This window comes from Glycine max, chromosome 17 (genome assembly GCF_000004515.6).
Source record: "Glycine max cultivar Williams 82 chromosome 17, Glycine_max_v4.0, whole genome shotgun sequence".
In the NCBI taxonomy this organism is placed as follows: Eukaryota; Viridiplantae; Streptophyta; class Magnoliopsida; order Fabales; family Fabaceae; genus Glycine; species Glycine max.
In genome coordinates this window covers 1135785-1160345 of record NC_038253.2, presented here as the reverse complement: position 1 = coordinate 1160345, position 24561 = coordinate 1135785, and the positions used below count along the sequence as shown (strand labels likewise).

Sequence of the window (24561 nt, the reverse complement as noted above, 5' to 3'; positions counted from 1 at the left end):
GGGTCTTAAAATCCCACTAAAGATATTCTTATGATGATGATTTAAATCAAAGTAATTTAGTTTAATTGGTTAGACAAAATACATAAGTTATTTTAAATGATCGATACTTGTATTTGATTTTATCGATTAAAAAAATCTGAATAAAAGTGTGCTCCCATATTTTAATTAAAATTTTAAGATCTAATAACTGGGAATGAAGAAAAATATAGTTAAAACTTGAAAAGAGAAATTTTACTGAACTAGTCGGTTAAATTTTTTTATCGAGAATAGTTATGGATAAATTCATTAGATATTTGATACTTATACCACTAATAAGCAAAAAATTATTATGTTAACAATAAGCAATTATTTTAGTATTTTCTGTCAATTTTATCATGCACCTTTTCGGTGGTGGGATTGTTGGTTTGGTTCCTTTCTCCATCCATTTTGGCTTAGCAAGTTGTCTGAACTCTGTTAGCATATGTACAGTACAAGTGTACGAATAGGAACACTCCATTGTTGACATTCAGAACAATGCAATGGGGGGTTTTGTACATCTCAGAAAGGTGTGGTGTGGCTATGCAGACACTACTCTTGTTCTTCTTCATATGCTCTCTGACACTAATCTCACTCACAGGGATTACATCAATTTCCACCTTTTCTTTTTGGCACTGCTTCTCTTCTTACCAGGTTTAATTTCTCATCCTCTTCATCATGCATGTTTATCTCTGTTTCTTGTATGTTCACCTGTTGAAAAATACTTAAGTCCCACATCAATTGTCTCATTTTTTAAGTGCAGTTTATATATCTGTTGAACAACTCTAATTAATGTCAATTAGTTTTAATATGAAATCTAATATCACCGATCACTATTTCCTTAATCTATCTCGCAAACCAGGTGATCAGATTATCACCTCAAAATCAGTTTCTGTATTCTAATTCTGATTTTCTTTTACTTTTACATTTTTTTTCTGTTCAAGCTTCAACTTTCCTAAGTCCATATATTAGCAGGTAGTATATCTGACGAAAGCAATGGTGATGTTGCTGTTGATCAATACCACCGGTATCTGGTAAACATAATAAAGTTCAGTTTTGTAGATCATATTTGTAAATCGTATTTAGTTCTGCATAGAAATTTATATGTACTGTGACATTTTGTGCACGAAAAATTTCAGATTAAATGCTCCACATGTTAGAAAGAGGTTTATAAAATTGCAAGTGCCGACACATGACATATATCAAAATATATAGCATGATTAATATTTTCTTACCCGTTTAATTCTTTCGCATCCCAAGAGATAAAATGAGCATTGGATTCTATTTTTTATTTTATTGATCATTTTTTTTCATTTTTTTTAAAGACATCCTTGATATTTTAAATGTGAGAAACCTCAATTTGAAACTCTCACATGAGAAATACATAATCTTTAGTGATTTTTTTATATAAAATACTTTTATTAGTTTCTTTTAATTTTTCAATTGTTAGACATTAAAATGATTTATCAATAAATACATGTCTAAAATAATTTATATTAAATTTCAACAATTTGAATTAAGATTTAAAATTTAATTAAGTAAATAAAAAAATTACAAATAATTAAATATTAAAGTAATTATCAACAAAATTCTTCATTGTCATTATTTAAATATTATTTTGTTATGCCTTTGTTTTCTTTCATAAATGAATATTTTTTTTATTAAATATGTTAACGAAAATAAGGTTAAAAACGAGTGTAATAAAAACAACAAATGGGCTGGTGTTGATTGTAATTAAGTGTCATATAGTTTTAGTATGTGGAGAACAAGAAGCGTAGCAGCAAAAGCAATGGAGCTGTCTTGCTGCAGTGCATTTGTGGTGATATTGTTGGCACTCACAGTCACAGTCACAGCAGCAGTTCTCTTCATTTTCTGATATGCTTACTAACACTTTTCTTTCTCACTCACGGATTAATTTACAGTATGAAGGAGCTTAGAAGAGTGACGGCAAAGGGCTGTTCATATTAATTAAGAACTACTTGCAATTTCTTTTTTTAGCTCTTCTTTTATTCAATAAAATGGATTCTTTCTTAATCAATGACTATTTGCAGGTACAAGTGTGATAATCGATGGAAGCAATGGGGATATTGCGACTGATCATTATATACGCTACCTGGTATTATATCAGACTACGATTTGTAAAAAGAAAATTACTACTAATTACTAACGATGTAAAACTATGTAGAGAAACAGGAACCGTCGGGTTTAAGCAGCAAATTAAAAAATGCTTAATCATTGGCGACAGAGTTAAGTACTGGGCCACATTCAATGAGCCGAATTTCCTAGTGCCACTTGGTTACCGTTCAGGTTTATATTCTCCATGCCGTGTTGCTCTGCCCAATTAGCAATGGCTAAATGCAGTGAAGGGGATTCAGAAAAGGAGCCCTTTATAGCAGCTCATAACGTTATCTTGTCACATGCAGCTGCAGTTGATATCCATAGAACCAAATGCCAGGTATTGCGATACTGTTTTCAGCATCATAACTTACGTATCCTTAAGACAGACAATAAAGAAACCATGATAACACCTAACAAACAAACAAAAAAACTTTGAAAACCCAATAATTTGATCAATTTCAATTTGTACTTTGTGGATGAAACAATAGACTGAGCAAAAAGGAAGTATCGGTATAGTCTTCAACATGAGTGGTTTGAACCAATGAGTAATTCAACAGCTGACAAATTGGCTACCGAAAGAGCAAGAGCATTCAGCTTCAATTGGTATACTTGATAGTTCTCCCTTGATAATAGCCTTTTCTATTGTTCACTGCTCAACTCCGCCAGAGTAAAACACTTTATTATAGTGCAGGTTCTTGGACCCAATCATATTTGGAAAGTACCCTACAGAGATGGAGAACGTTCTTGGAAGCCTTTTGCCCAAATTTTCCAGCCACGAAAAAGAGAAACTCAAGAAAGGATTGGATTTCATTGGCCTCAATTACTACACGGCTTTTATGTCCAAGATTGCATGTACTCCGCGTGTAAGCTACGACCCGGGATCTCCAGAACAGAGGGTTCATACAAGAAAAATGTAGAAAAGAATGGTGTCCCAATCGGTGAACCTGAACGTTCCCTCAAACTCATTACAAAGATCATCGATCACCTTTTCTCCCATGCTTAACCAATTTTCAAGCTTCTCATTTTTGCAGACTCCATTTAGTTGGTTTAATATTTATATTTACCCGGATGGCATGGAAAAAGCTGTAACATGTGTGAGAGATAGATACAATAACACTCCAATTTTCATAACTGAAAATGGTAAGCAACACAAATTAAACTTCCTTTTGTTTTTTTTTTTACTTTTTATTTTTATTATTTATCTATTACTTTAAACAACTTGTTTATACTCTTTTCCATTTCAATTAAACAATTTCACTTTTCACTTTCTTTTTCATTTTTTTATTCGTAAGAATTAAACAGTATTATAAACTTCCTTCTTCATTTTTTTCATTTCTTTTTATTCATCACATTCACTTTCATCTATCTTTACCAAACACTTCCTATATGATGGGTTCTTCTTAAATGATTTTATGTGAGCTCTTTTATTCCATTTTATTTTTAAGAATAAGAGCCAATTTTTTAGGTTGGCTATAAATAAAAACCAATTTCTACTCCAACCGTTTTTCATACAATCACCACTTTTTCGATTCTTCCTTATGCACACTTTACCCCCTTCGGGCTCCGCTGCTTCCTCCACTCCTCCTCCCCGTTTTTTTTTTGTAAAAAAAAAGGAAAAATGCTCAATATTACAAAAAAAAAATTATACACAAAAACTATAAATCAATGTTTGACACAATTTTCATAAAAAAATTTTTTACGATAAAAAACATTCTTTCTTATTTGTTAAAATTTATTAGAATTAATAAATTTTGGTGAGTTACACCTTATGTTTAATAACTTTTCTTATTTTATATTTTTCAATAAATTTTAACAGAATAGTGTATTGAAAAATGTATTACTAGTTACTAACACTCATTTATTGGTCAAACTCCATTTTATCTATTCCTTATGTCATTCAATTTTTTTATCACTAAAATATATATACTTAGTTTCATCCATCAAGAGATCTAACTCAATTGATTAAATATGATATATAAGTTATTTAAATTTTTTTATTATTTATCTTTAATTCTTACGAATTAAAAAAAAATCATCCTCACTTTCGTATTTTTTTAGGTTTAACACCCCTCTAAAAAATAATTTGTTGAATTTTCAATAATAACTTTTAGCCTTTAAAATGTTTGCTATAAATGGCACTTGAAAATTTGAAAGTGATCACTAGAAAAGAGCTGAACATTTAATAGCAACACTAACTTTTTATTTTATTGTATTTTGATGATTAAAATATGTTTTTCATCCTTATAAATATCAAAAAGTTTAAAATTTATTCTTGTAAAATTTCATTTTTTATTTTCGTAAAATTGAAATATTTTATTTTTTTATTCTAGAATTAAGCTTCTACGAATTCAAGCCTATATAACATTTTTTAAAACTTAAATAATAAAATATAATTTCTACGGGTTAAAATCCATAAAAAATTATAGAAAAAATAAAAAATAAAACCACAATTTTTTGTGGTTAAAATCGCCACAAAATATAAGATTTTTATAAAAAAAAAATACTCCATTCTCTTAAACCCATAACAACCACCACCCTAGCACCGTCCCCATAACAACTACCATCAAAACCAACATACCACCTCCATCATCAAACACCAAACACCACCATCAAATCTGGGGGCGTCAGGGTCGGCAATATATTTAATTTGAATTTGAAAAAATTATACTAACATTTTTTATATGTTTAAACCATTATCCTAGCATCTCATTAAATCTTTCACTAATAGCCATGTAAGAAAAGTAAATATAATGATTAAAAAAATAAGATATGTTATTTAAATATCAACATATAATTACATAAAATCTAAAAAATGTACCTATAATTTGCTATAAATAAAAATATCAACATATGTTATTTAAATTCATATTTTTTACTAAAAAATATCTTCAAGAACGGAATACCGAATGCACTGCCTAATTGTGCCTACTACCAGTACATGTAGAATCTGTATAAATCAGGAAAATTATACTTTTTAGTAAGGAAAATTATACTTTCACATTTGATTTAAATATATTTTTGATTTCTCAAATTTGAGGATCAATCTTTTTTAGTCTCTAAAATTATAATTTATATTTTTTGGTTTCTCAAATTTGTAAAATATTTTTTTAGTGTCTTGTAACTAATTTTTGAAGGTCTGGATGCAAAATTTGTGATGTTTTATTAATTGTAAGAGATATTAAAAAAGATTTTACAAATTTAAGGGACTAACAATATAAATTTTAATTTAAGAGATTAAAAATACACTTTCAATTTTGAGAAGCTAAAAACATATTTTAATACACTAATTTTTGTTTAGATAAAAATTTGAGTTCAATTATTTTAATTGAGGTAAGAAAATATATATTTTCAATCATAAGTAATAAGCAACCAACTTTAATTTTAAGCAACATAATATGATATATAGATATTTTTTTAATGTAAAAAAAATCTAAACAATGATGTATTGAAACAAGTGATTCGTTAAGTAACAAGCAAGGGAGATGATCTAATCTGTCATTACACAATTAGTAAGAAAGATAAAAGAAAGAAAAATATGAATGTTACATATAATATGATAAGTAAGAACAAAGAAATAGAGAAATATAATAAGTGTTAATATAGATATTCAAATACTATTGTTCTATAAAATATAAATTAATATTTAGGGTACAACTGTCCCATGCTGAAGAAACATGAAAATTCAAGTGGGTGCTGCTGTAGAAAGTCAGTCCAGTGTCCAATTGCAAATCCATGAACTTTGCTATTGATTGCAGCTCTGCAGTTCCACCCAATTGCTCAACTACCACCTGTACATCACTGCCACCATGATATAAAAAAAAAGTCAGAAAAGTTCCCCACTTGTAATTTTTTGTGTGATGGAAGCTGATAATATATACTACTATTTCATTATTAAATTAAATTTATGTAAGATTGGAGTATTAAATTAAATCAGGACTTTCTTTTTCTATTTAATAATATGATTTTAAAAAATTAAATATTTAATACCACAAAGTATAATAATATCGAAAAGAATATATTAAGAAATGGAAATAAATATTTTCAGATAATTTTATACATCTTATGATGTGAAAAAAAACATATCTATATTTTTAATATAATTTTTTTTGTAAGCTTTGATAATTTTCGCCTATTTAATACATACCGAAAATTTAAAACTGAGCACAATTTTTTTTTATCATTATATAACAACTTGACATAAAGAAAAAAAAATCCCAAATAGAATGCATGAAATGGTGGTCAGTTTTCATCCTTTTATGCACGTACATTTACAGTTGGAAGTCTGGAACGCGTCTGGTTGGTTAGATCAATTTAATACTTTACATGTGGTCTGTTCTACGTAGAAAAAATAAAATAAAAGACCCTCTTGTGGTCAATATACAATATGAAAATCACTTAACCTTATCGTTTGGTGGCATGTGATAATGTTGTGAAAATTCAACTTTTTTTGGATATTGAAAAAAAGTAATCTCTATTGAATTGAAAAGAGGGATTCATCTTTATCGAAAATTATAAATATATATGATATTTATTATCCACTCAATATAATTTATTTTATACATAAAATTCAAATTCAAATCTTAATTGAGGAGAGGAGTGGAAGATTACGTCAGATTAGAAAGTTAAAATAAAAAAATAAAAAAGAAAAGGTGGCCCCTCGTGAAAGTCACTCCTTCTCCTTGAATACGCCGTACTGGCAGTAATTACGTCTGCTCAAATTATTCAATACTATTAACCAACGTAGACCAAACTCATTCACACGTATGTCAGTGTGTCACCTTTTTCGTTTTATATAAACTCTTGAGATGCACCACTCTTCCCTCACACTCTTCAGTTCATTAACAATGCAGGCAACAGACATTATTCTGCTGGGCCTGGGCTTGCTCTTCGTCCGCTGGTGGTGGCGGCGCTGGTCCACCACCGGCGGCGGCCCGAAGAACCTCCCTCCAGGCCCTCCCGGGTGGCCCATCGTTGGTAACCTCTTCCAAGTGATCCTGCAGCGCCGTCACTTCATTTACGTGATCCGCGATTTACGTAAAAAATACGGCCCAATCTTCAGCATGCAGATGGGCCAGCGCACGCTGATCATCGTGAGCAGCGCGGAGCTAATCCACGAGGCACTGATCCAGCGAGGCCCATTGTTCGCGAGCAGGCCCAGAGACTCCCCCATCCGGCTGATCTTCAGCATGGGGAAGTGCGCCATCAACTCCGCCGAGTACGGCCCTCTCTGGCGCACCCTGAGGAAGAACTTCGTGACCGAGATGATCACCCCCCTGAGGATAAAACAGTGCAGCTGGATACGAAAATGGGCCATGGAGGCCCACATGAAAAGGATCCAACAAGAGGCCCGCGAGCAAGGGTTCGTCCAAGTGATGAGCAACTGCAGGCTCACCATATGCAGCATCCTCATCTGCATCTGCTTCGGCGCCAAGATCGAGGAGAAAAGAATCAAAAGCATAGAGAGCATTCTGAAGGATGTCATGCTCATCACGCTTCCCAAGCTTCCCGATTTTTTACCGGTTTTCACTCCGTTGTTCCGGCGTCAGGTGAAGGAAGCTAAGGAGTTAAGGAGGAGGCAGGTGGAGCTGCTGGCGCCGTTGATAAGGAGCAGAAAGGCTTTCGTGGAGGGGAATTTGTTGGAGCTGGGAAATCATTATGACATGGCGAGTCCCGTTGGTGCTGCTTACGTGGACTCCCTGTTTAATTTGGAGGTGCCTGGACGAGGACGCTTGGGGGAGGAGGAGCTCGTGACGCTCGTGTCGGAGATTATCAGCGCCGGCACCGACACCAGCGCCACCGCGGTAGAGTGGGCGCTGCTTCATTTGGTGATGGATCAAGACATTCAAGAGAGGTTGTATAAGGAGATAGTGGAGTGTGTGGGGAAGGATGGTGTGGTTACGGAGAGTCACGTGGAGAAGATGCCTTATTTGAGCGCCGTCGTGAAGGAGACTTTCCGGCGACACCCACCGAGCCACTTTGTGTTGTCGCATGCCGCCACGGAGGAGACGGAGCTGGGTGGGTATACGGTTCCGAAGGAGGCGAGCGTGGAGTTTTACACGGCGTGGTTGACGGAGAATCCGGATATGTGGGAGGATCCGAATGAGTTCAGACCAGAGAGGTTTATGAGTGGGGATGGGGTTGAGGTTGACGTGACGGGGACCAAAGGGGTGAGGATGATGCCATTTGGTGTAGGGAGGAGGATTTGTCCAGCGTGGACTCTGGGGATTTTGCATATAAATTTGTTGCTGGCCAAGATGGTGCAGGCTTTCCACTGGTTGCCCAATCCCAACGCTCCACCCGACCCGACTGAGACCTTCGCTTTCACTGTTGTCATGAAAAACCCTCTCAAGCCACTTATTGTGCCTCGATCCATTTAACACTTAGTTATGTGTGAAAAATAACATTTGAGCAGAAGGGATATATGAGGTAGATTTATTTTTACAGGGTATTTTAATTTGGATGATATGTCATTGGTCTGCTAGCTCATTGCAGTTAGTTGCCATGGAATTCCAACCTTCTATGTATCTATCATTATTATTTACTTACATATAGGCTTTATCGCATAAAATATTGCACAATTTTATTGTAGAGGAGCGGAATTCGTTCCAATTTGCGTCCCTACTATATAATATAAGTGAAGGTGCTAATGTGCTGTGCTATCTATATAATATAGTATCAAATTTTTATATTTGCATTCCATGCTACTTCATAAAAAATCTGACGTACGGCTATTTAATTCGTCTTCGGTTTTGAAGACAGTATTTTCGTATTTATATCTATTGCAATTTGAGATAAGATGTTGAGTTTGACATATCAACATATATAGTAGTACATAGGATATGATTAAAAAAGGCTATATTAGAGGGGGAAATTGGGATATTGTTGAAAAAGTAGTATACATTTGCTCTAGGTAGTTTAGGCAAGTACATAGAAACCTCGTAAAAAAGAAAAAAGACTACAACTAAAGAATAGTAGATGATCAAGAGAGTAGCACAAAAGTTTAAAGGTAAGATTGAGAAAAACTATACATAGATAATTAAAATACTACTTAGGAAGGATTTAGATGTTTATAGACATGATTAATGACAGAATATTGTGACATAATTTCATGTAATTGACCCTCTATGTACCAAATGGAAAAAGGCATGATGGTTTTTATTTGAATATTTTTGGCAACACAAAATTATATAGATTAATTGTGAAGTAATTTAATTTTATGAATAGTTTCTGTTTTAGACTAGAACTAGAATGCCATTTTAACTAGCCAGCTGATACTCAATTTATGGATCCTTAGCTATATAATGTAGATGTTGGGCTGGGGCACCAAATTAACGGAGGTGACGCTTCAATCTCGGTATAGCTGGAAGAGTAAATAAATAGTATCAGCCCTAAAGACTGAAGAGCACATGATGAAACATAGAAAGAGTATGATATTGGCATGGTAGTTGGATAGTTGCAGGCGAAATTATTACGCGCTACTAGCGTAAAAGAGAGGGGACTCTAAACCCCGAAGTGAATTAATATTGCACTCAATTGTAAGGACCTCTTTAATTTGCCCAGCAAATTGTAAATGTAGTAGTACGTACCCACTCGTACGTACACTAGCAAAACAAGTTATCACTCATTGACTTCCCAAATATAGCTGAGCACCGTTTGTGGCTTCCTTCTATTATGTTGAACCCCAACTTGATCTCGTGTTGTTCACTGTATCTATATATGTAGATTTATCCCCTTATATATTTTTATTCTTTTTTAAGTCTGGTACAATTAGGTACACAAAAGAATTAAAAAAAAAATAGTTATTCATCATTCCAAGAGAAGTGTTAGGAGCACATTTCTTCTTCTTTTTTATAATGATTAGTTTTTTTTGGTTGAGAGAAAGAATTAAGTTGATGACTTTTTTTTTCTTAATCATTTCATCAATCTTATATATTTTTAACACACTTTTTTTAATATATATTTTTATTATTAGTTAAAATTCATTAGTACCCATAAAATTATAAGTGAAATTTATTAAATAAGAAGTGAAACTATATTTTAAATACATTTTAATTTTTAATATAAAACATGTTAAACAAATATTTTAAAGAAACAATTAATTATAAACATTTTCATACTATAATGATGCTGAGAGATTATTATTATTATTATTATTATTATATATACATTTTGTATATCAACTACCGATGTTTATTTTTCTGGGCCTAATTATATTATAATAATAATGATAACAACAACTTTATTTAGAAAAAAAAATTAAAAGTTACCAAATTAAAGAGGAAAGTTACTTAAGTTGTAGAAAAGTAAAAACAAATAATGTACAATAAAAAAACTCACTCATGCCTTTTTCAGTTGATGAAAGATTTTAAGAGAAAAGTATAGTAGAAACAAGTAGATGAGAAGAGGGAATGAATAAAAAATGGATAGAGTTTTAAGTTATTTAGATCGAGAGAAGTATAAAAGAAGTGGAAGAGAAAGATAAGTGAGTATGTATTATAAAGAAACCCTTATTCTTAATAACATTTACACAATACAAAACAAAAAGGTTAAATATGTCATTTTATTTTTTTAAATGGGCCTCACCATCTTTTCTTACATTTTTAGACATTCTCCTAGCATATATTTAGTTTTGCGTGTGTGTGGGAGTCTCACCACATTTTTCTCTCTCTTTTTTCACTTCTCTCCTCTTTTAAACAACCAAAAAATCATTCTCTCGCTCACTACTTTATCATTTATCTCCCCCTAAAATTACCTTAAATAAATGATGCATTAATATATGTAAAAACTAAAAAGGGAGACATTGATTGGAGGAATTCAATTCATCTCTGCCAAAAGTGTGTTTCCATTATTGTTTCACCTTTAAAATATAATTTAAAATATTCACTTCTGAAATTCAAAATTTTCGAATCTGCTTTTGATGAGCTTAAATCTGATTATGGCAATGTAAATACAGATGATCGTTCGTTAAGTGAGGTACAAGTTGTTTGACTTAATCCACGTTGTTATAACTGATCACTCAAGTATTACGAGAATTACCAAAGAAGTATGTTATTGTCTTCTTACCCAGTGCCTACCATCTGCATTTTGCTATTACAAATTTATTGCTTTGCATTTATCCAAGCAACTTCTACTAGCAGGTTGTTGAAGATTTTGCATCTGAGAATGTTGTGTATCGAGCTGAGAACTACACCAAAGGTAATATGTGGAGCTGAGTCGGCAATTTTGTAGGTTGAACTTAGGTAACAAAACAAAACTTTCAATGACTAACTAATGATTTATTTATGTATATTAGATAAGAAAGAAAGATACTGTATTTTTAAATTTGTTTTAATACTAATAATTAATTTTCTTATTTTTTAATTAACTTACCTAACAAAACAGAATTAAAAATAATACATAAATTTAACTAAAAAATCATATCATAATTTTTTCTAATTTTATTAATTTTCTTTATTTATAATTCTAAAAAATATTTTAAATTTAAAAAATAAAAAAAAACACGTTGAGAATTCGAATCCAAATTCTCAACGTAAAAAACCAATTTTTTTTTCAAAATTATAGTGTAAATTTGGATCCCAAACTGAATTTATACTATAAATAATAAACATATATATTTGTGCAAGAGGAATAATATGTTTTCGTACTTTTCTTTCTTGTTGTATATATGGGGAAAAAAAATCGAGCAAACGTTCCTACATTGAAGCTGTACTGGAAGGTTTAAGAGTTGTCAGTTCAGTAGATGTGGCTTTCATTCCTTACAGTGAGGAAACTAAAACTAAAAGTCTTTTAAGTCCATTACTCTTGGACGCAAGTTATAAATGTAATGGAAACACTAGAAAAAAAAATCTTTGTTAGGCTTCTCTTGAGCATTGACCGTAGGGAGACAACATAAGCGGCAGTGGAAACTGTAAGCTATAATTTGAAAGTATTTTGGGCAAGGTTAGGTCTGTTTGTTACTGCCTTCGATTACTTTACTTCTTTGCTGCAGGTCATGCTTGCACTGGAAATGAGGCATTTTGGGGTTGTTGGAATTGATCTCTCTGGGAATCCAGCTGTTGGTGAATGGTATACGAGCTTGATCTTGAACTCTGGTGTAGTGACATATTTTAAATTATAAAAATTGATGCTTAAGCCCAATTTTATCTTTTGCAGGATTACATATTTGCTAGCATTGAAATTTGCTCGAGAACAAGGTCTTTATGTGACTCTTCACTGTGGAGAGGTGTGTTAATCTTTTCTTGTTCCTTTTACACTCGGTGTTTCTCTGATTTAGTGTGTTTAGGTATCAAATTCAAAGGAGATTCACGATATGCTCGACTTTCTTCTGCAGAGGATTGGACATGCTTGTTTCTTCAAGGAGGAACACTGGAGAAGGCTGAAGTCCTCTAACATTCCGGTTAGCCTTTGCTAGACCTTTACTTTTGTCATATTAATGATAAACCAAAATATTGATAGCGTATCATGATTTGTATGGCTAGAAGCAGATGTCCTTTGTTGGTAATCAATCAATTAAAATGTTATACACTTTCAAAAAATTTCTTGTAGCTAGCTTTCCTAAATGAGCCTCGTGGATCCAGAAAAAAAAAATCCCCCATTTTATTTTCCAAGAGAAGCTGATCCCCTCTGAAGTCATTCCATTGCATATTTTTGGCTTTGATCAGGGAATCAGCTTGACACCATGCTTTTGGTGATGCAGTTGATTTATATAATGCAAAACATCCTTTAGTCCTGTGTACCGATGACTCCGGTGTATTTTCTACCAGTCTCTCCAACGAATACAAAATTGCTGCTTTTTCATTTGGTAGGTTTTGCTTTTCTCTTTCAGCCAGTGGAATTCAAACTAACGGCTAAACTTTGCTGACTGCTTGTTGGTTGGCTATTATCTAGGCCTTGGACAGAAGGAACTGTTTGAGCTATCAAAGAATGCTATCGAGTTTATATTTGCAGACAATGTAGTAAAGGAGGATTTAAGAAAAAAATTTAATTCAGCAGCAAAGAATCTGGAATTGTAGCTTGTAGGTAGAGTTTCATCTTGGTGTGTATGCATTTGAATCGTTTGACTTCTAATTGCTATTATAACGGACACAACTTACGGTTGTTCCTGTTATATATATTAGAGAATGATTCAACAGGTTTGGCCTGGGCTCTTGCCTCGTTGAAGATTGGATTGGACCCTGATAAATTTTGTTCATAAATCAGTCATTCACGTGATTCTTCGAGAAGGGTTCAATTGATGAAAATGGATATGGTCAAGTCCTAATTTTAAAATTTGACCATTTGGCATGGGCGGCTATGAACTAGTCCGTCCATTATGCCATTCAATAAACAAAATTACTTTTCTGGAGGCTTCAATCCAACATCCCAATTAAGTAGGCGAAACAGCCTAGGCAGTAAATGTAATCGACCGTGTCTGTTAAGTTGATAGACATATCAAAGGTAACATAAATTGACTACGATCCTTTGTCCAATCAATTTTCTCCCTTTGCCTCTGTTGACCAATAACCCTTTTAAACCACCGCATCTTTCGACTTATTTATATTTATGACAATTAAATTTGCATTTAATTCTGCAAAGTGTATCGTAATTTATTGCATACAATGTGAAGAATTGAATTTCTTTTAGCAAAAATATGCAATATAACTTTAAATTAAATATTACTATCAAATAAATTTTGGGTTTGATTTTGATAGACAGATAGTGTGATTCAATATTGTATTGTTATACCATTTAAATGAACTTGTCAATATATGTGATTTTAAATGCGGCAAGGATGATAAATTAGGCAACAAGTTAAAATAAAAATTATAATGTATTCAGTAATACGATAAATTGTTAGGAGAATATAAACTATCCTTACTGTAATAAATTTTGAAATTAGAAGTGAAAAATTTTAACATTTAATTTAATATTATTAATACATTTTAACCAAGATTTTTAATAAAAAATAGTAAACTGTAAAAATCAAATTGTTAATAACGTTTTAGGTGTAAATATGTAATACTAATGGATACCAACAAACTCTGACCGATAGAGATGTCATTAATTCCTAATCAGACGGCTAACATTTTCCCTTTAATCCTTCACTGGCGGAAGAATACATAAGTATGGTCAAAGTCATGGTTTGCACTGCAAGGAAATATGTCGTGTTGAACTTGTTTAGAAAACTACTGGTAGCTAGTAGCAGTTTCGTATTTTTATTTGTGACGGTTAAAAATGTTTAATAAAGAAAATCTATAAAATAAATAATTCAATTTGAATGCATTAATAATACGCTCATTAAGTAATTTGACAATATTGTTATAAAAAAAGTAATTTGACAATATGTTATTTAATGATAATGCGATTTTTTCTACTAATGTTCTATTAAAAAATTAAACTCTAAAAAAGCCAATAATAATTTGTTTTTTTATATATTTAGAAATCGAAGTCCAACATAAAGCAATAAGAGCCTAAATCACTACTTATGTGTGTATATATATATATATATATATATATATATATATATATATATATATATATATATATATATTTTTTTTTTTTTTTTTTTTTTTTTCAACCAAATCAAATTTACAAAAATCCAAAAAAGACTTTTCTCACCGCCTCACTGCAAAATAATGCGTATCTATGGACTCCAATCTTCATTTCCCCTTTGCGTCCAATGACCTTGAAATATATTCAAACAAATGAAACCAGCTAGGTTATTTTCTAGTAGTTTTTCTACCATTGTTTGCACTTTGCGGTATAGCCGGCCAGGTTTCTTCCTTCCTTTAAATGTACTCAAAAAATACAAACCAAACCCAAATTAAAATACAACAGCCTTATAGCCTTCATTCAATAATTCAACAATTCTATATTTTTCAAAGTTGTCATTTATGAAACGTATATACATTAACTAATAATTACATAATTTATTATTTTTCTAAACTACCTTTTTTTAGAAAAAAAAAAAAAGTAAGTAAGAAAAAACACTGAATCTGAATTTTATGGGATATGTATATATGTAGGTTGACGGGTAACACAGCTTATGGTTCGTCCTGTGTGTGTGTGCCAAACTTGATTACATTAATACATTACAAGCTTATTCTGTGTTCTGAGATTTGTTGAACCATCTATAAGCATTCAGCATTGAACCGCGCGATCCGATTGGGATCGAATGCGGCACCGTAACGTAGAGGTCAATTTTCTCAACAATTCAACGTGAGTACGTAACTGAATCTTGAAATCCTGATCGCAAATCAACAATGTCTTGGGGATTGGGTTGGAAGAGACCTTCGGAGATCTTCCACCTCACTCTCAGCTATGGCATCGACGATCCGCCGGAGAATCTCGCCCGCACCTCAACCTCCTCCCCCTCATCCTCTTCTTCTTCGTCCTTGTCGTCTTCGTCGGGTTCTATTTCCTCAATCTTCTCGCAGGATCAGGAACTTGGATTTCGCATTGAATTGGATTGGTCGGCGTCGGACGACGAGGATCAGGTGGCGCTGAAGCTTCAGTCGCAGCTGATGGTGGCGCTGCCGATGCCGCAGGACACGGTAGTGGTTGAGCTCAGGTCGCGGGACGATGATGAGAACGTGGTGGACTTGGGAATGAAGGTTGTTAAGCGAAGGGAGCCTCTCAGAGCGGTCACAATGGCCAAGGCTGTTGCCTCCGGTCAGCAGAGCGACGGCACTGGTGTTTTGATACGCTTGTTGCGCTCCGATTTGCCTTCCTCCACGCCGCCAAAAGTTGGAGATGCCGCCGTTGCCGGTTCCGGTCACCATTGGACTAGTCTTGCTGCGCTCAGTCTCTGCGGCTGTGGCTTGTCAGTGAGTGCTGCTTACTCTTTTGATGGAACTCTCACTCTTGTGGTACCTTTGCAATTTGCATTCCGTGGTTTATAATTATAAAACTGCTTCCAAGTAGTTTTCGAAATTGAAGGAGTTAGTGATTTTGTTTGTTCTCTGCTATATTCTACAGTAATATACCAAAAGATTTTGGATATAAGTTAGGAACGAACTTTTGAAAATTCCAATGCATGTTCCTGAATTTCAAGGTTCCCATTGAAGTAGGAAGAATTTGTTGCTTTGAGAATAAAAGTACTTTTGAACTATTCCAATTGGTATCCAAATATACACTTAAACTGTATTATTATGCTTGCTTGCCTTGTTTTTTTTCCTCCCTTGTGCTCGGGAAGTGCCTTGGATTTTGTAATTTTGGTGGAGTGGAAATCAAATATTATTGAGTTGGAGTGAAATGTTTTAAACACATTATGACTATGTACAGGTATTACCAGTAGAGCTTACACAATTGCCACGCCTTGAGAAACTCTATCTTGATAATAACAGGCTAACTGTTTTGCCACCTGAGCTTGGTGAGCTAAGAAGCTTAAAAGTGCTCAGGATTGACAACAACATGCTTGTCTCGGTGCCTGGTAAGCTTTTAGAAAGCATGATTGCATTGGCTATGGGAATTGGGAAGTCCTAGCCCCACTTACTGTACCAACGCACTTGATTAACCTTGTGGATTTGGGGAGCAGATCCAATGTTCATCCCTGTAGTATTTACTATTGTGATATTTCCTTTAGTAACCGAGGTATTAAGATTAGTTTTTTTTTTGTAAAATAGCCCTTGTATCTGATAGTTTTTTATTTTTTGAGCAGCGGAACTGAGACAGTGTATGCAGTTGGTGGAGTTGTCATTGGAACATAACAAGCTTGTTAGGCCACTTCTTGACTTCAGGTTTTTGGTTTAGATGAATTTGTATAAACTAGTCTAGACTCCACATATTCCTCTGGTCTTATTGTTACCACATATGGCAGGGCTATGGCTGAATTACGGGTTCTTAGGCTATTTGGAAATCCTCTTGAGTTTCTTCCTGAAATTTTGCCCCTCCACAAACTTCGACACCTTTCTCTTGCAAATATTAGGATTGTGGCAGATGAAAATTTGAGATCAGTGAATGTGCAAATAGAGGTAGCACTTTTTAATCTAGCTAGACTACTTTGCTGACATTATTCTTTCAAAACATATCTCATATTCAATTAAACATGCTTTTTCTGGTCATTGCAGATGGAAAACAGTTCTTATTTCGGTGCATCTAGGCATAAACTAAGTGCTGTCTTCTCTCTTATATTCCGCTTTTCTTCTTGTCATCACCCTTTACTAGCATCTGCACTTGGAAAGATAATGCAAGACCAAGGAAATAGAGTGTTTGTAGGTAAAGACGAGAATGCAGTGCGACAGCTTATAAGCATGATAAGTAGTGACAACTGCCACGTGGTATGTTTTATGGGTTTAGACAATCACAATTTTTTTGTTCTGCTTCTATTTGGTGGGTGTGATTGTCCTTAATATTTTACAGGTTGAACAAGCCTGCTCTGCTCTTTCATCCCTTGCCTCTGATGATTCCGTGGCATTGCATCTGATGAAAGCGGACATCATGCAACCAATTGGAACAGTTCTAAAATCTGCAGGTCTGGAAGAGGTAATATCTGTATTGCAAGTTGTGGTCCAATTGGCTTTCACATCTGATACTGTGGCTGAGAAGATGTTGACCAAGGATATTTTAAAATCATTAAAAAACTTATGTGCCCATAAAGATCCAGAGGCAAGTTAGTTTCTTCATAGATAGACTAAATTTGTTCCTTATATTGCGCGGTCCTTTAAATTTTAGGTTTATCCTTCTATAGGTACAAAGGCTAGCTCTGTTAGCTGTTGGGAATTTGGCCTTCAGTCTGGAAAATCGCCGCATACTTGTTTCTTCTGAAAGCTTACGAGAACTTCTCTTACGTCTGGCTGTTGCAACTGAGCCACGTGTTTATAAAGCTGCAGCTCGTGCTTTGGCAATTCTTGGTTTGTCTTCGGATGTAAAATCCATCTATGTTTGTTGGGATTTTTTATCCTGATTACTCCATGGGGTTCTTCATTTTTACTTTTGTAGGAGAAAATGAAAACCTGAGGCGTGCAATAAAAGGAAGACAAGTGGGAAAGCAAGGACTTCGCATACTCTCAATGGATGGAGGAGGAATGAAAGGTCTAGCAACTGTACAAATGCTAAAGGAAATTGAAAAAGGAACTGGAAAACGAATACATGAGTTGTTTGATTTAATATGCGGCACATCAACGGGAGGAATGCTAGCTGTTGCACTTGGGATTAAGTTAATGACTTTGGAAGAATGTGAAGATATATACAAAAATCTTGGTAAGGATGTCGCTTAAGAGTGGCATGCCATTTATTTATTTTTATCAATCTGTTTATTTGCCCTACAATGCTAGATAAACTGATCAAACACTTGGAATCAGGGAAGCTTGTTTTTGCTGATCCTGTTCCCAAGGACAACGAAGCTGCTACTTGGAGAGAAAAATTAGATCAACTTTATAAAAGTTCATCACAGAGTTTTAGGGTTGTTGTTCATGGATCAAAAGTATGTATTTCTTTCCTTTATGTTGGTGTATTGACATTTTTTCCCGTTTCTCTCTAATCTCTATATATAAATATGAAGCATGTGTTTTAGAATATCTGAATAGAAATAGGATGCTTCACAATATCAATTTTATGTTGTGCAATTTTATTTACATTTGTAAGATAGAGTGCATAATGCATTATTGCATTCTTTTCTCTGAGCTATTAGCTATTTTGACAGCGATAATCTAGGTATTTGAATTTTCTCTGCACTAAAAGGAGTATTATGACTTATTGTCTTGCAGCATAGTGCAGAACAGTTCGAAAGGCTATTGAAGGAAATGTGTGCTGATGAAGATGGAGATCTAATGATAGATTCTGCTGTGAAAAATGTGCCCAAAGTTTTTGTTGTATCAACTTTGGTGAGCATGATGCCTGCACAACCATTCGTATTTCGCAATTATCAGGTTTGAAGCTAATACTGTTTATTGGTGTTTGTAAATAATGGCTATTAAATTACACTTATTCATGGTTGTTAATGTATTGTTTCTTTATAATATTTAATTCTCTGTCCCTCTTTGTCGTTACTATCTATAATGCAGTACCCTGCTGGAACACCTGAGGTGGCTCTTGTTGCAACATCAGATAGCTCCGGGATCAATGTATTAGCTTCACCTATAGGTGAACAGGTTGGCTATAAGCGTAGTGCTTTCATTGGAAGCTGTAAGCATCAAGTATGGAAGGCTATCAGAGCATCATCTGCTGCTCCTTATTATCTTGATGATTTCTCGGATGGTACTGATTACTGTGCTGTTGTGTGCATCAATTTGGCTGTATTTTAGTTTTAGTTATTTCCATTTCTGTATTGTTTTTTTACATTTATTTATTTTCATCCTGCAACGTGCCTTAAGATGTCAACCGCTGGCAAGATGGTGCAATAGTGGCTAACAATCCTACAATTTTTGCCATAAGAGAAGCACAACTTCTGTGGCCTGATACAAAAATTGACTGTCTGGTTTCAGTAGGATGTGGTTCTGTTCGAACTAGGGTAAGCAATCTTCACTGTTTTAGTTCTGTAATAATATTCTGTGTTTGAAAAAGAATATCAAGGGCTTTGATAGTTATTCATTGTAACACTTGTTTCATAAGTCTGTAAAGATGAAAGTTAAAAAAATAATGTTGTTAAAATTTTAGGATTTTAGGTATAGAAGAAGGTAGAGAGATATAAGAGAATGAAATACTATATTGATATTAACTGAGATGTTTTACAATGTATTGATGTGTTTATAAAACTTATATTACTAACCCTTATACTGATCTTAACCCTAACTAATTTGGAAAACAAATCATGATAAGGAAATGCAGTAATTAATCTTAAAAGGTAATGAGGAAATACCAAAATCGGGAAACTAATCCTAGAGGATAATCTAAATTATTATAAAGATGTTTTATGATATTTCCATATATTCTAACAAATGTGATTAGTAATTTTGATTTTAAGAGACGTGTCATTGACTATTGAAGTTCTGAAGTTACTTTTTTTATTATTGTATGTTTATACTTTTGTAGGTACGAAAAGGAGGTTGGCGGTATCTGGACACGGGGCAGGTGTTGATTGAGAGTTCATGCTCTGTTGATCGGGTGGAGGAAGCTTTAAGTACATTGCTACCCATGCTTCCTGAGATACAATATTTTCGTTTCAATCCAGGTATCTGATAGAGGGCTGATAGCTGCACTACCACTACTCCTAAGAAAACGCCATTAAAGGCTAAAGGGAAAGCTATAAAAAAGATAAAATATAACAACTCAAAATTTTCATTCATTGATGATAATAGGTAAAGATGGATACATTTATATAGTCCTTAGTAATGTCAATTAGTGGATAATAACTATCCAAGTGTCAACATTGTATTATTTTAACACAAGCAAAATAAAAACTATAATTTATAAAATACATATTTAACTCCATCCTATATAGTCCTTAGATCATTTAATTTTGGGCCTAAAGCCCATCCTATCAGTATCATGTTTATGTTTTTGAGTTTGGGAATGGAAGAATCTTTCTTTGCCTTCTAATTCTATTTGAATCAATTTTCAGTAATTTCGTATTTGCTTTCAATTTTAACTTCATTTCTTTTCCCTGTTTGATAAAGAAGTGTACTTCCAGAGTAGCTAGCTATTCATGGAAAGAACTTTAATTCTCAACAAGTGTCCTCTGTGTCTTTCCTCACAGTTGATGAACGCTGTGATATGGAACTTGATGAGACAGATCCAACTAACTGGCTAAAGTTGGAATCTGCGATTGAAGAATATATACAAAAGAATCATCACGCATTTGAAAATGTGTGTGAAAGATTGCTTCTTCCTTTCCAGCATGAGGAGAAGTGGTCAGAAAATCTGAGATCTAAATTACCCAAGACAGAGGAATCACTTAAGGGTATTGTGGATTATATGTTGTCAGCACTGTAAAATTTCACTTTCATTTATCCCCTTAAATGTTAGGATTCTTTTGTTCTCTTTTATCAGGTGCCGATGGCCCCACCTTAGGGTGGAGGCGTAATGTACTACTTGTTGAAGCTTCACATAATCCAGATTCTGGAAGAGTGATCCACCATGCCCGGGAACTTGAGTCATTTTGTGCTCGTAATGGCATACGTTTATCCCTAATGCAGGGTTTGTCTGGGATTGTAAAGACAGTGCCATCAACAACATTCCCAACTCCATTTCAATCACCTCTGTTTACAGGAAGCTTTCCTTCGAGTCCCTGCATGTTTAGCCCTGATCTTGGTCAGAGGATTGGACGAATTGATCTGGTCCCACCTTTAAGTTTAGATGGTCAATTAGGGAAAGCAATTGCATCGCCTCCAATGTCTCCTCGAGGACTTAGACAGCTCTCTTTGCCCGTCAAATCATTGCATGAGAAATTGCAGAATTCACCGCAAGTGGGTGTTATACATTTGGCTCTTCAAAATAACTCAGATGGCTTAATTGTTAGGTATCTGCTACTATGCTACTATGTTTCATGAACTCCTATTCATTGTCAATAGTTATTTTTGCCCGTGTGGATGGAAGCCTGATGCTATTGTCCTTTTATTTAGTTGGCACAATGATGTATTTGTTGTGGCTGAACCTGGAGAGCTCGCTGAGAAATTTCTACAAAATGTTAAATTCAGTTTGTTGTCAACAATGAGGAGCCATCGCAGAAAGGGCGCATCTCTCCTGGCCAATATTTCTACTATTTCTGATTTAGTTGCCTTTAAACCTTATTTCCAAATTGGAGGCATTGTCCACCGTTATCTAGGCCGTCAAACCCTTGTATATCTTCTCCCCCTTGTGCTTCTTTATAAATTTTTTAAATCAACTTGATATATCTTTTAGAAACTTGAGTTTGGATATCTTTTATGTAGGTTATGGAAGATGATCAAGAAATTGCTTCATATATGTTTCGTAGGACTGTCCCTTCTATGCACTTATCCCCTGAGGATGTACGATGGATGGTATGTGCTTTGCTCCCACTTTGATTTTATTATTGACCTTATGGATGTACTTTTATGGAGCTTCACTCAAACTATTAAGATCTTTCTTATTGGCTGTTACCCAATGTTCTCTATCATCATCTGATCTGGAGATTTAAGATATAGAATGATGATTGGGTGTTGATCACTTGATTGTACATGAGTCACTTTTATACCCTGAAAAAAGTTGGAGGTTATATCCTAAGAATGATCATCACCTTATATTGCTCTAGGTCCATTTTTATATGGCTTAATTTTCTTCTGTTACTTTCCTCCTTTAGGGATTCTTTTATCTGGTTGTGTATAGGGATGATGCCTTGTATAGGAGAATAATGCATTGGGGACAGAACTAGAGTCCATTTCATTTTTTTTCTTAAAGAATTTTGTGCAATGCCACTATTTGGATTAAACTTTTACTGTGACAGTGGCTTTGACTGATTTTTTAAGCGTCGGAACAATATATGTGGGCACTGTAAAATTTAAAAGATCCTCTACATCCATTATTTGGACAGTTAGGGTGCCTGTTTTTATTTGTCAAAGAAGGGATAAAATTAGTTTTTATATCATATCTAGAGAATAATGCCCTTTTGGTTTGAAATTTTGAATAAGAGTGACAAGATCACAATTATGGATTTGACTTCTTTAAAGTGAATACTTTTTACGGAGGTAAAGTATGGAGATATAAAAACTTGATTAAAAAGTCAATGGTTGATATTGTAATTGTAATATAAATATAAAATACATACACATGTATAATACACTATGAAGTTGTTAAGGTTATTATTTATAATCCTCACTTTACCTTTTGTGGTCTGTCTCTAGAGTACACTTAAAGTAGTCAAATCCCAATATAATCAATTTCTTATTGGTTCCCAATATAAATCAGAACCATGCTTTCCTTGTTGATGGTTTCAATGTAAGATGTGTAGACTATATAGTGTTTGGTTGGAGGGAGAGAGAAAGGAGGGGGGTTTATGGAAAAAGGTGGATTATATGTTGTTGTAAGACATCTCTGTTCTCCGGTACGACAATATTTTCCTGGTATAGCAAGTATAGGGAGAGAAATTTCTTGTCAAATCCTGTCATATTCGTTGAAATGTTATGACTCATTTTTTATTTTTTTTAAAAGCCAAAAAATAATATATATTACTATCAAAGTAGTTTGGAGCACAAGTTGTGCCACAAAACAAACTACCAAACCATGATTAACTCATGCTACAAGTTTCGTACCCAGCATCTATAACTGGGATATTGTAACAAAATGATTATGCAGAGCAATGCCAAAACACCCTGCAACACTTCCTATCAACCTGTAAATCATACATGAAGTATAAAAAACCATCCATCAATCCATGTAATATATATTACCCCCCTCTGCATATGCACATCCTACATATATAAGCAGATCATTGTTCCCGTTCCTCACCACTATTCCCCACCATGCTGCTGCATCATGCGGGCAGTAACAGATCAGGCCTTTATTACTCCACCTTCATTTTCCTTCATAATGGCATTGGCAGCACGTACCATGTTACAATTTTCTCATTTTATGAACTCATGTTATAAGTTCTGACTCATTTCTTGTTTTCTCCTTTTATCCTTTTATTGGTATCTTGAATAACCTAGATTGGAGCTTGGAGAGACAGGATCATAATGTGCACAGGGACATATGGGCCTACTCCTGCCCTTATCAAGGCCTTTCTGGACTCCGGTGCCAAAGCTATTGTTTGTTCTTCAAGTGAACCTCCAGAGTCTCAGTCGATCACTGTTGATGGTCACATAGAGTGGAATGTGATGGAAAATGGGAAGTTTGAAATTGGAGAAGATGAAGCAGATGATGAGAACGTACCGGCTAGTCCGGTAAGCGACTGGGAAGATAGTGACGCTGAGAGAAATGTGAACCGCACCTTTTCTTTTTGGGACGATGATGAAGAGGAACTGTCACATTTTGTTTGTCACTTGTATGATTCATTATTCAGGGAAGGTGCTAGTATTAATGTTGCTTTGCAACATGCACTTGCCTCGTATCGAAGAATGAGGTATGTGTGCCATCTCCCCGGCATACAATAATTTTGTTAACTTAATCTTACACAATAAAAAAAGAACGAAAATAAAGGATGAGAGGGAGGAAAAGATGAGTCTGTGTGAGAGAACATGTTCTTATAAAATTATACAGTCGATAACCAATTTGAGGCTTATAAAGATGTGCATTCATAGTTGTTTCCGATGTCCCTTGTACTTGTTCAGTTGTTCCTATGTAACTGTAATGACATTCGGAGGATTAGGGCTTCGGAGTATTTTTATTATAGTAGATTGCCATATACTTTTTTGACGATTCAAGTTATTTTTCGACTCTAGGATTTAAAATTTAATATACTTTCCTATATATATATTTTTCATATATAAATTATCATACCTTTCAAAAAAAAAAATATCACACAACATGATTGGTATTTGTTAGGAAGACCAATCCTTTGCCCACATGACTTTTTTTTTTATTATTTGTAAAAATTAAATACGGTATCAAAAAATT

At 34.0% G+C, this 24561-nt stretch overlaps 2 protein-coding genes and 2 pseudogenes across 3 annotated transcripts; all 4 read left to right on the top strand.

Moving 5' to 3' along the window:
- Positions 1-1609: 1609 nt before the first annotated feature.
- LOC100819594 (beta-glucosidase 47-like) lies at positions 1610-3499 on the top strand (annotated as a pseudogene).
- A 3178-nt stretch (positions 3500-6677) lies between these two features.
- LOC100783249 (cytochrome P450 77A1) lies at positions 6678-8827 on the top strand. Its single transcript, XM_003549906.5, has one exon. It carries the CDS (start codon positions 6939-6941, stop codon positions 8508-8510), a length of 1572 nt encoding a protein of 523 aa, XP_003549954.4. The 5' UTR covers positions 6678-6938; the 3' UTR covers positions 8511-8827.
- A 281-nt stretch (positions 8828-9108) lies between these two features.
- On the top strand, positions 9109-13156 carry LOC100819055 (N6-mAMP deaminase-like; annotated as a pseudogene).
- A 1984-nt stretch (positions 13157-15140) lies between these two features.
- On the top strand, positions 15141-24339 carry LOC100818519 (phospholipase A I). 2 transcript variants are annotated; one of them, XM_003550452.5, is made up of 18 exons: positions 15141-15938; positions 16396-16543; positions 16772-16850; positions 16931-17084; positions 17181-17390; positions 17473-17718; positions 17801-17963; positions 18052-18312; positions 18414-18535; positions 18819-18980; positions 19116-19308; positions 19425-19561; positions 20083-20221; positions 20747-20950; positions 21040-21508; positions 21612-21828; positions 21921-22010; positions 23655-24339. In XM_003550452.5, exons 1-18 carry the CDS (start codon positions 15375-15377, stop codon positions 24096-24098), a joined length of 4002 nt encoding a protein of 1333 aa, XP_003550500.1. In that variant the 5' UTR covers positions 15141-15374; the 3' UTR covers positions 24099-24339. The 2 variants fall into 2 exon arrangements, with proteins under 2 accessions (XP_003550500.1, XP_014625391.1); XM_014769905.2 differs by lacking the exon at positions 16396-16543 and having other exon boundaries at positions 15896-15938.
- The last annotated feature ends 222 nt before the right edge of the window (positions 24340-24561 follow it).

What these genes read in the sequence shown, in the direction of transcription:
- LOC100783249 (XM_003549906.5), top strand. Translation starts at nt 6,939, where the DNA reads ATGCACCACTCTTCCCTCACACTCTTCAGTTCATTAACAATGCAGGCA.
- LOC100818519 (XM_003550452.5), top strand. Translation starts at nt 15,375, where the DNA reads ATGTCTTGGGGATTGGGTTGGAAGAGACCTTCGGAGATCTTCCACCTC. An exon ending in TTGTTGTTCATGGATCAAAA is followed by an intron (nt 18,536 to 18,818) that starts GTATGTATTTCT and finishes ATTGTCTTGCAG; the next exon opens with CATAGTGCAGAACAGTTCGA. An exon ending in CTGAGGATGTACGATGGATG is followed by an intron (nt 22,011 to 23,654) that starts GTATGTGCTTTG and finishes TGAATAACCTAG; the next exon opens with ATTGGAGCTTGGAGAGACAG.